The sequence below is a fragment of the Sardina pilchardus genome, chromosome 7, assembly GCF_963854185.1.
Source record: "Sardina pilchardus chromosome 7, fSarPil1.1, whole genome shotgun sequence".
In the NCBI taxonomy this organism is placed as follows: Eukaryota; Metazoa; Chordata; class Actinopteri; order Clupeiformes; family Clupeidae; genus Sardina; species Sardina pilchardus.
Window position 1 is genome coordinate 14,925,228 of NC_085000.1, and position 12,500 is coordinate 14,937,727.

General features: G+C 44.2%; 1 protein-coding gene across 2 annotated transcripts in view; it reads right to left on the reverse strand.

The window, feature by feature from the left end:
* The window catches only part of nphp4 (nephronophthisis 4), a 111,135-nt gene that overhangs the window by 51,345 nt on the left and 47,290 nt on the right, over positions 1 to 12,500 (reverse strand). For both annotated transcript variants that reach the window (XM_062540826.1, XM_062540828.1), the window contains one exon: positions 8,399 to 8,519. In XM_062540826.1, the coding sequence (XP_062396810.1) occupies positions 8,399 to 8,519 (121 nt within the window). The remainder of the gene's footprint in view (positions 1 to 8,398; positions 8,520 to 12,500) is intronic.

Below are 12,500 nucleotides of genomic sequence, written 5' to 3' on the forward strand. Positions count from 1 at the left end.
GCATCCACATCAACAGTAACACAAGGACAGATATCTTCTCTAACATTCCCAGTTTATAAGAGGTATGTTCACCAACAGTAACACTGGAAGAGATGATCAGAGACATCACCTTACATACCAGAACATCTTTTCATAAAGCTTCTGAACGAACAACAATTAATATTGATATATATACCATTTTCCAGTTCTACTAATAATGAGCTGAATGTGAATGCTGGACAGAAGTCTACCTTCTCCACTATTATGCTAATGCATAGCAAGTGCAGGAGGATAGATAATAAAAACAGGCACAAATACACAGAGCTGACTGCTGAAGGGAGCGAGGAAGGGCTGGCCAAAAAACTCAGCTAATGAGCATCTCAATGGAGACGTCGTTTGTTTGTAGTTTTTGTTTTGTTTTCGTTTGTTTGTTTTTCTCTCATCATTAAAGGTGTCATGGCGTGTACGTTGTCTCACGACAAGTCAGAAAACACAGGAATCCCTCATCCGCACTCTCCGCTGACTGACATCCAATTAAAGCCAAAACACACCGTCTGAGGAGGCTGGAGAACGTACAGCACGGCGGCGTCGCTCTGCTCCTCTGTTGTCTTTGGCGCTTCACATGCCATGTCATTTGATTGGGCTTCTGAGATAACTACGCAGCCTACGCTACGCTCAAGGCAGATAGCAGAGATACGCGTGTCAACTGCTGCTAATCCAACCATTATTATCATTGCCACTACTATTCGTAGCGTTATTATAAGTATTATCAATAATAATCCTCCTCCTCTTACTACTACTACTACTACTACTAATAATAATAATAATAATAATAATACTAATAATGTAATACATTCACAAGCTAAATTTTGCTTTATAAAGGGAAGACACAAAAATCAAGGAGGAAGAGCAATGGTCAGGGAATGATCAGGTAGCGATGCTCAATTATACTCCATGTACTACAGCTCATTAGTTAACCGTAGTTAAAAGACCAAAGCCTTTTTTGGGCCAGGCCGCAAGCATATTTATTTCTGTTGTTAAGTCAGAGGTGATGTGATGCTGGATGACATTGATGCATGTAAATGTTTATGTTTCTTAGCAAACACTTCACACAAACGTACATTATATTTGAACCAATCACCAAACAAAACACACTAGAGGAGGTAGCACACTCTTGACCCCTCCCTCCAGTGCTCTCAGAGGAACTCAGCCAATCAGTGTGTTGGAATTGTTTGATAGACAGGCCCCTGACCAGGCGTTTTGTTAGCGTATCTTCAGGATATATATGATCTAGTGACTTGAGAGGAGCGATTCAATGGCCAAACCGCCATTCAAAGAACTGCAGGCTTTCTGCAATAGATTATTTTTCAGCACCAGAGGTTGCTACTTGCATAAGTCCTAAGCCTTCATTGAAAGGGGCGCTAGCAGAGTTGGGTCACTGCAGAAACGCAAGTGTTAAGCCTAGAGAAAAAATGAACACATCTGGAGGAAGAGAGAAAGAAAGAGAAAGAAGAAAGAGAAAGAAGAGAGAGAGAGAGAGAGAGAGAGAGAGAGAGAGAGACCTTTATCCCAGTCAGACGAGAGGGCTGTGTGTCAGTCCGCTCAGCAGTAGCTTCTGCCTACTGTCAGCAGTCCCTACAGTCGTCGCCCCGGCCCCAAACCTCCTGCCTAACTACTGGTCTGGGAAGATGCTTGTGCGCACACTATCATTATCCACTGCCATGATAACAGATGGAAGACAAATGGCCCTCTCAAACAAACACTCCGTCAATCTTGCACCCAAACAACTGACAGAGTCATTCTGCCCAATCACAAACATCATCAGTGCCGAATGTCAGTCATCAAGCTTTTGTTTAGCTCAACATTCTACAGAGAGGCAATTAAGTACTAACTCATTTTCTAGCAGAGCAGTGGGCAGTGGTTGTTGGTGGGATGTTTACACTCGGTCATTAATGCATTTGACTTGCTTTGTATATATTTAACTTTGCATCACCATTACTATTTTGATTTTTTGGTTTAATTTGTTTATTTGTTTATCTTTTTATTTCGGCTTGGCATCACTCTCGGCTTTCAACAACAGGGGCAACATTGCAAATAAATATCTTGACTTAACCCTAACTCTCCACCTATTCCTCTCCACGTGTGTCACTCATAATGGGGCAACACAGATATCCAAAACCTTGTGACCAAATATCAAAGGGTCTTCTTGCTCTTCCCTCAACACTGTGATGGGAACGTGGTGGATATCTGAGTTTTAAAATCTTCATCTAGATAGCATCAGCACGGTGAGTGTTCTACTCTCTCCACTGCGTTGGGAGAGGGAGCTACCACCTGCTGGTGAGCAGCTAGCAGTCAGTTTCATATTTAAAATGTTTAATTTCAGAGACAGAGAGAGATCGTGAGAGACTGAGAGAGAAGGGTGGGCGAAAAAGAGACAGAAAAGAAACACGGACATAGAGATGGCGACACACAACAGACAAAAGAGCACAGTCTCCAAAAAGAGCCCACACCTCAGCTCAACACGCTGACTAGCAACACACTGGTGTGCACAAGCTTGTAATTGATAGGCAGAGCTTTGCCATTGAGAATCGGACAAACCTTCTGAGATCAACAGCACCACCTAGTGTACACCGGAGAGCACTGCGCCTCATCCAATCCACAGCCACCTCTCACGGAGCTCAGATCACCAGCCCTCACTAGGGTGACCACCTGTCCCGCTTTACGTTGTACTGTACAGCAATTTTACCCTTTGTCCCGCCTCACGCAAATTGAGCATCTGTCCCGCTTTTTCATTCGACCCTGGCCAATTGAAAATAAATACACAGATACGTTCATAGGCGTAGGCTAGTGTTAACTTATGTCCAATAGTTCAGAGGAAAGCAATGAAATCGGTAGTCGATAGGCTGAGTCGTACGTCAATCAAACTGTTGCCTGGTGCACGAACGCCTCCACAACGTTGTCAAAGATCTCAAATTGGAGAGCGCGCTCTTCGGTCAGGTTAAGCAGCCATGGGCAGTGTGGCCACGAAAAAGAGAAGATGCACTTTTAATAGCGAATGGGATAGCGAGAGAGAGCATTTTGCATTTGCGTTTTTCTCTGGGGCATGCAAGAATACGATGTGAAGCGACATGGTGCAAGTGAGTCCTACAAAACTGAGAAAACCCCGAGAGCGCAGACCTAGGCCAAGCGAAAACATAAACGCCTCCTGGATTACTCCCATTTAATCGTTTGTTCCGTGTGTTATTTCAGACCATTCCTGAACATTCCATCCATAACTTTTTGAGTTATCTTGCGAACCAACAGACAACGAACAGAAAGACAAACAAGCCCTGATTTAAAGTGACGAGCTTCTATCATGACGTACATCACACACACACACAGACACATGCATGTTGCTCTACCGACTGCATAACAAGTTAGTAATTGTTCCAGATTCTGAAATAGCTAAGTAATGTAGCTGTTCTCATCAAAAATATTCTGATTTACCTTATTTGCACTGAAATAGTTCAACTTTCTATAGGCAAGCCCTTAACATTTTGCACTATATAGACTAGGTCTTATATACTGTAGCCTACTGTAGGTTAGGCCTAATATTTTTTTTGTGTCTTGTATTTTAAGGTGAATTTGATTCACTGAGAGCATTCTTTTAGCTGCATAATGCCTGGTCCTTTGGACAGCTGACTATTTTGGTATAGTCCCAATAAAGATAAGATATTGCAAAATTAGTGTTTTGTCTTTTAGGTAGTGTCTTATTTTGGTCGGTAGGTTTAAAAAAAATGTTGCTTAGTAATAGATAGACAATATATCTTACGTTTAAAGTTATTACGTCTGTCCCACATTGTCCTACTTTACCATGCTACTTGTCCCACATTTTGTCTGACTGGAGGTGGTCACCCTAGCCCTCACAGTACACATCAGACACAAATTCAAATTGCTTATTACCAAGAACCAGACAGATGAACCACTAAACAGCCCTGATCTATGCGTATGGAGTTGAAGCCTCTATGCCCAATGAACACACTAATACTTAATCTGTAACTCAGTTTATTTCTCCTTGCTTCAATTCCTATCACCCTGTTCCCATCTTCTAGTGACAAACAATGTCAGACAACAATTAGTTTCAGTTCTTTTAATAATGCAGCTCATTGTGGGGGTTTAATAGTCAAGATGTTTTACCGTCTGAATAAGATCCCTGCTAGACATAGTCAAGCACGCCATGAATACAATCTTTTTTCCCCTTGATCTTCAGGTCAAACTCGTGCTGTCTCAGTGAACCACTACTTCATTTCTCTTCCATTGGTCTCTCTCACATCTCACTTACTCTCTCTCTCTCTCTCTCTCTCTCTCTCTCTCTCTCTCTCTCTCACACACACACACACACAAACAACAATACATGCAGGCCTTCTCCAAACACACTGAAAAGCACATAAAATATGAATCCACAGCACTCATGCTTCTCTCCAACACCACAACACAGACATCCTGGTGTGTGTGTGTGTGTGTGTGTGTGTGTGTGTGTGTGTGTGTGTGTGTGTGTGTGTGTGTGTGTGTGTGTGTGTGTGTGTGTGTGTGTGTGTGTGTGTGTGTGTGTGTGTGTGTGCTGTCCACACACCTCTGGCTCCACAGCAGTCATCTTAACTCTCAGCAACACAAGGCTAAAAAAAGACTCTTCCAAGTCTGCCTGCAAGTCTGAATGTTCCAGCAAACCTCAACGCCTCCCCCTGTGTGCTCCCAACCACAGAGCTGCATCTGGTTCTTGCACAACCACCTGTGAGTGTGTGTGTGTTTGTGTGTGTGTGTGTGTGTGTGTGTTTGTGTGTGTGTGTGTGTGTGTGTGTGTGTGTGCGCGTGTGTATGGATGCACGTCCATATCAAGGATAGATCCATTGGAATATTTAGTCAGACCGTCTAAATTGTGGTTGCTCAATGTACTCTATATGGTATTGCCCACCAGAGAGAGAGTTCAAAGGATGCATACGGTGGGTGTTATTCGCAACCCTGGTGCTGGAGTACATTCTCTAATGAGTTCCACTGCACAGTTCATGCTGCTTCCACAGTGCTGCATCAGGGCCAGGGTTGAGCTGAGATCCATCTCTCTCCCCTCACTGTTGGGGTTCGAGATTCAGTTGGAATCAGTGATGTATTAATGCTACTGTACTTGCGGTGGGTAGCCAAACTGTTTACCTGGTAATGATTTTAGAGTCTAGTGAGTTTTAGAGTTAGAGGCTGCATCTCTAGTGATTCCCACCAAACAATGTAACCATGGCAATGCAAGGAGAGTCCGATCAGGTAAGGGTGTCGAATTTCAATGCAGCAGGCTGATCACTACACCGCTGGGGAAATCATAACACTGGGATGTAAAGACCAGAACGGGTAATGGTGTCCTGGGACGTTATCATATTAACAACCAAAACCCTGCAAAAGCAAAGGAGCTCACTAGTTCAATTCTAGATACAGTAAGAGTTCACCTTCAGCAAATACTGTATGAATTAGTCAAATTAGCTTGCTTGTTATCGCCTATGGTTGGCCACTGTAAGATAAATACTTGCCAAGATATAAGTTACTACTGGTGGTTAGCTTGACTGTCTGTGTCCCAATTAAATAATAACTTAACTTGCTTTTACCTTGAGTGGTGGACATTGCTATAACTAAACCCAAATTCATTTCTTGCTTCTGTAGGAGAGAAAGAAAAATCACCAACAGTTTTAAACAATTTCTGAAAGGAATACAGAATGTATGAATGTACTGTATGGGCATCAGGGCCCTGTCACTCGAAAATCAATTTACGCGTGCGCGTGGCTTACGAACTTGTAAATAATAACGATCTGGGTGTAATTGAAACACGTTGGAAGTCACATGAAAGATGCACACAACTTAAACCGCAAAGAGAAACAATTGTAAATGTCACTGGTAACTAGTGAATCAGTGTCCGTTTCCCCCTGACAACCTGACAACGTTTGAATTTGGCTGTCACTGTTCTTTGGCTGTCTCCAGCTGCTCTGAATGCAGTGGCTTGAAAAAGGAGAACGTCTAACTTTATTGCCGAGGATAACGAAATAATTGACACATTCTAGAAAGATTTTGGAGTGCGATAGCAGGGAAAGTAAAAGCTGTAAACAGTGGTTTGATTAGGATTACGCAAGACATGGCAATCAATAGCTGGATATAGAAACGAATACTAAAATAACAGAGGCAAAGTGGCTGGCATGAATGCAAGTAAGAGTCATAGGTAGGCTATCCTAGGTTGTTCACTTACAGCAGCATTAAGTGTGGTCTGAAGCAGTAGTCATCTTATTCTTATGTAGACTTGCGAATGTAGACATGTAGACTTGCGAATCATTTGAGTTACAGTACAAGCAGTTTTTTCTTTTTTCTCGAGATATGCTTAAGATCTGCGTCAGGTCTACCAGCAGCCTACAGTACAGTATGGCCCAATCCCAATGTCAGCCCTAAAGACTAAGAACTAAAGACTCACAGACTTAATTGATCTCAGGTGCTAAGTGAATGAGTGTGTGAGGCCACATAGGCTCAGATAGGTATTTGGGATTGGGACAGCACTTCACGAGATCACATATTCCTTGGCGATGTTTACTAACAAAGACGTTGCTAACATTTGCACCATGCACGTGTGTCGTGCGTGCTGTTGTTTACCTTCATTTCCGGATTTTTCTATGATCTCCGCGGTAAACGTCACAACACTTTGAACTGTGGGTAATTCCCTTAGGTTAAGTCTGCACCGATGCAGACTCACGGAAAGGGCTCGGTAAGTCTGTACTCAAACCCTCCCGCCCGTTGTAATTCGACACTGGGACAGCCCTAAACCCTTACGAATTTCGTGAGAACGCGCACCAAAGTACGTGAGTTCGTGAGTCCGGACATTGGGATTGGGCCTAAGTGTGCTTCGAGCTACAGTGCCCAGGACATTAAGAGCCTGATCTCCCCTCACACCAACTAGCCTCAATTTCTGCTTTGTTCCAACCTGCCATACACATATGCGCGTGTGTGTGTGTGTGTGTATAGACATGTGTGTGTGTGTGTGTGTGTGCAGGGGATGTATTGTTGTTTGTTTGTTTAGTCGGGGCTGCTAATTGGTGCCTCTTTAACCTGCTCACGAGGAGGCTGTGCTGCAGCTGTGGCTAAGTGGTGTGAGCCCGCTGAAATGCACCCACACACACACACACACACTCTCTCACACACCCACACACACAAAACCCAAACTGATTGGGATATCTGAACCCTCTTCTCACGCCGCCAGAGCGTCTGAATGAGTGGCAGGAGAGTACTGTACACAGCTACTGTAGTCCGGAGATGGCAAGATGGAACTCATACTGCAGCCGTTTCTCACCACCTAATGATGATGATGATGATGAGAGCTTTATACAATCTAGGAGGGAGGCTCCTGATCAGTTATATTCCGTTCTTCTCTTTTTACTTCCACCAAGGAGGCTATATTTGTTTGCATGCTTGTCTATTTGTCTGTTTGTTTGTCTGTTTGTCTGTTTGTCTGTTTGTCTGTTTGTCTGTTTGTCTGTTTGTCTGTCTGTTTGTTAGCAAGATAACTCAAAAAGTTATGGATGGATTTCGATGACATTTTCAGCAAAGCTCTGAAATGACCCGATTAAACCAATTACATTTTGTGATCGATCCGTCTGGATCCAGGAGGCGGTTATGTTTTCGTATGGCGGAGGTCGGCGCTCTCAGTGTGCTTTTCTTGTTTATTAATGTAATGATGTAAAATATACGCCCCTTCACATTTAGCTGAAGCTGTTTGTGTCTCTCTCTCACAGTCATAGAGGGGTGCACTCCCGGGGTGCATGTTTGATACTGTATGTGATGGAGATACAGCCTTGCCACTCATTTATGGTGAGAAATACTGTTCAAAAGTAGCAGTTGTCTGCAACAACAAACCCTTTCCCTCTATCTTCCCACAACTCCGTCTCTCTACCCCTCCTCTCCTCCATCTCTCTATCACGCAATCTATCCATCTGATCCTTTATCTCTCCACTATGTCTTTCTATCCCTCTATCCCACTATCCCTCCGTCTTCTCCATCTCTCTAGCTAGCCATCTCCCTATTCCTCCAACGTTTCATCTTTATCCCTCCATCCATCTATCCCTCTGGCCCTGCTATCCCTCCACCCCTCCACCTCTGTGCCCCTCTATCCCCCCAGTCCTCCATCTCTCTATCCCCCTATCCTTTAATCTCTGCACTATGTCTCTCTATCCCTCCATACCACTATCCCTCCACTCCTCCATCTCTCTATCCCCCAATCCATCCATTTGATCCTCTATACCTCCACTCCTCCACCCCTATATCACTCTACTACTCCATCTCTCTTCCTCCATTCCTTCACCCCTCCAGTGTGTGTGTGTGTGTGTGTGTGTGTGTGTGTGTGTGTGTGTCCTCCTTCATTCCTTACCTTGCCCTCGGAGGTGGTGAGGGAGAAGACGTACTCCAGCTGGAAGATGAGGGCACACGCTGGATGGGGAACCATCTCCATCTCCACGCCACCCCTCAACGCCAACACCGGAGAGGATGAACTGCATGGAGAAACAGAGAAAATATGCATTGTAAATCAGGTGTATAGGCCAAGTATACCTGCGTTGACAAGGAATTTGGTCTATGCATTTATCTCATCCATGAATTAGTGAACACACAAAGCACACAGTGAACATACAGTGAGGTGAAGCACACGCTAACCCGGAGCAGTGAGCTGCCTTGCTACAGCGGCGCTCGGGGAGCAGTGAAAGGTTAAGTGCCTTACTCAAGTGCACTTCAGCCATGGATGTGGGCATGGGAGAGCAGTGCTCAACCACTTCTCCCACCCACATCATACCGTACTGGTCAGGGATCAAACCGGCAACCCTTCGGTTAGGGATCGAACCGGCAACCCTTCGGTTACAAGCCCCGAAGCCCTAACCAGTAGGCCACGGCTGCAGGGGCAGAAAAGGCAGAAATGACACAATGAAAAATGCATCCTCCTCACAGGCTGACCGATCCACTGATCGACCAATCGCTGCCATGTATTATCGATCTCACACTGTCATGCTGTACGGTCGAGCAATCTTTTCACTGTATGTTTGATCGTCTTGTCTCCATCCTCTAGATTCCATCACAGGAGAGAGAGGAGTGTGTGGCTGGGGGCACTAGCTGACTAAGATCTAGGCCCTGATTAGCATCTGAGAGGAAAGGGAAATAAACTAAAGGTAATGGCGCTAGAGTAATCGATCCGAGCACGCAACCAGAAAATAGGCAACACCAACGCCCCAGAGAGAAATAATGTTATGCTAAATAGGCAACACCAACGCCGAGAGCGAAATAATATTATGCTAAATAGGCAACGTCAACGACCAGAGAGAAATGACAATCATAATAATAATGATACATTTCATATCTTGAGCACACAAAAAATGTTAGCAGAATGTTAAGCTAAATAGGCAACAACAATGTCCTGGAAGTGATAATATACAAACCGAACCATAAAAGCAGTCTAGCAAGTGTTTTTTTTGTCCCCCTAAGCGTCAAATCTATTTTTTATATTTCTTAATAATTTAGCCCTACTTTTTCTCAAAAAATGTGCGAGGTGTGTTCTCACTCTCAATTCGTTCACAGCTCCACACTTGGACGGGAGCCTGTTTTGTGCGAGCGGCGGCCCGGCTTCTCCTGAACGCCACGTTCGGTGATGGCTGTTGTCACGCTGACAGCGTTCCTGCTGTGCGCAGATGTCAAGAATTAACACCAATTAAAAGCCATCGCTCCGCTCACTCCGTCCAGCAGACAGGCCCGCCGTTGCTCAGCGCCGGCTCGCCGAGTACAACATCTCAAGCCACTGAGCAGTAATTGTGGAGTCAGTCAGAGTTAAAGCTACGTTCCGTTCCCTCCACAGCTCCTGAGCTCAGGTACGCACACCACCACACACACTTCTAACTTTCCACCTGAGCACCACGGAGGAGCTCCAGTCACTCAGCAGTTCATCACAGCTCAACTCTTAAGCCGGGCGGGCGAAGTTACACAGAGGTGTTTCACTAGAACACTTGTGAGTCTGAGTTGTGATTCTCAAAGGGACTGTTGTGCAACGGCCATCATTTATCTATTTAATATTTATTTTATCCTTTATTTTACCAGGTGAGCCCCAATGAGATCTTACATCTCTTTTTCACGGGAGCCTTGGGCTCACAAAAAAAAAAAAAGGACAGCATTATTTCATAAAACCTCCCTCTATTAGTTACAGTGATGGAATCCACCAGAGCCCTTCTGGGAGAGGCAGGCGACAACGGAAACATTTTTATAAGCTTCTATGAATATTCTTTTGGGTGATGGTCTGCCACATAAAAGAAATTCCGTAATAGGAAACAAACAGCGTCAAGTCAACCTTGAAATGTGCCTATCAGTCGTCCATTTGCACAGGTGATCCGGTTTTCATTGCCTCAATTCTCATAAAGTCGTCGTCGTCGTCGTCGTCGTCGCACCCTCTCGGGGCGGGGCGGGGGAGCCGGGGCTGCTTGATTACAAGGTCCCGTTCGCATCTTACTGCGGGCGCTACGGTGGCGGGCCAACCTTCAAATCCCCTTCCCCTGCGTGCCTTTGATAAGAGCGCCGTGGCCTCGCTTGGGCAGGGGAGGGGCAGTGCACGGGAGAGTGGATAGCGCCGTGTGTTATTAGATAAAGAGATGATCACGCAGATGGAAACGATACTGGTTCAAGGCTAGGTCATGCCACCGCTGTTTTACTCTGCATTTGGTTAGATAAGCAACTAGAACAACAGTTTGGGGGGGTGGGGGGGGGGTTGTGGGGTAGAGGGTAGGTTAGTGGCATGTGCTGTATGATAAGAAGCTAGAGATCCAAAGGTTGGTTTATGGTTTGGAGGATTGGTTAAAAATCATTTATGTTTTATTAGATAAGGGGAAATGAAAAGGATGCCGGGCCAGAGATGCATAGCTTGGGGTCTTTAATTGCCCTCATAAGATAAGAGCTACTGTATAAATGTGCTCAATGTACAGACCGCTTCACCTGAGCAATATTGTTTACAGTTTCCATGTTGATCTTAAAGCAGTGTGCAAACAAATGACTCCAAAAGGTAGTCCTGGATGCACTACATTAAAGGGGCACTTCACCGATTAGCATTAAGCTTTGCATCTTTAGAAAACCAGTCATGTTTTTGAATGGTTGTGCATCATTCCCTCAGATCGCCTTGAGATATGGGAGAAATACGGATTTCAATGTTGGACTTCCTGCTTTCAATGATCCTCATTTTACATAATTGAAAGTAGGAAGTCCTTTTCATGGGTTTCATTGAAATCCGTATTTCTCCCATCTCAAGGCAAACTGAGGGAATGATGCACGACCATTCAAAAACATGACTGGTTTTCTAAAGATACAAAGCTTAATGCTAATCAGTGAAGTGCCCCTTTAATAGTTGTGCTTTCTTTGCACTGAATCTGTCTCCGAACTTGCCTTTAACTATTACAACTGCATCTTACCAGGCTAATGACACAATGCACTTAACAGATTAATGACATGATGGAGTAACCAGACTAACGTCGTCATGAAGTTACCAGACTAATGACACTACGGAGTTAACAGATTAATGACATGATGAAGTTACTCTCAGAGATACACAGATTGGTCCATTAGGGCACCATACAACTTCAGTCTGCAGCAAGGAGATGTGCATTTAACTGATCATTCCTAGCCCTACTACTAAGTAACTTCAGTCTGAAGCCAGGAGAAGTGTATTTAACCAATAGTCCTAGCCCTACTATCGAAAAAGTATCTATTTCCGCCAGTGCCTTATTTCTGCCTTTTTACATGTATGTGTCACTTAATATTCATTTCTATACAAACCAAGACGGCCGATTCCTAAAAAAAAAGCAAGCACCCACCCCATTAGGGTATCTAAATTATCTCTGTACCAAAAATGACATTGTGCAATGACTCGAAGAGCTATAAACAGCATTGTATGGCTGCAAAACCGCTTGGAGCTCAAGTTAAAATTTGATTTCATAACAAGAATTCTCAGTTGATGTGCCAAGTGAGTCTGTGGAAATAGGACACCCAACAGCCCATCACTCAACTCCAAGGACGGTAAACAAAATATAGGCCATTTAAAAGCTCCCGGTAAGAAGCAAAGATTCTGTGCAGATCGACAAACGTATGGCTATTGAAAAATGCAAGGTTCATCGATCAAATATTATTCTTAAGCATTAACAAACATCTTAGTTGTCGAATTTCTGAACAAAAGTGTGGAAATTGGTACTTTCTTATGATACTAACCTCAGTCTGGAGCCAGAAGAAGTGCACTTGGCCAAGGAGAAGTGTACTAAAACAATAACACTAGCCTTACTAGTTACTAACTTCAGACTGGAGCAAGACACTGTGCACCATTAAAATCAAACTGACTATTACTTAGACAAACGTGTCCTTTAATTACGCCACTGACTCTAGGTGACATCAGGTGACGGCCCTAATCTAGGCGACAGCGCTACTACAAACCGCATTAAAGCGCTACTCCAAACAAACTT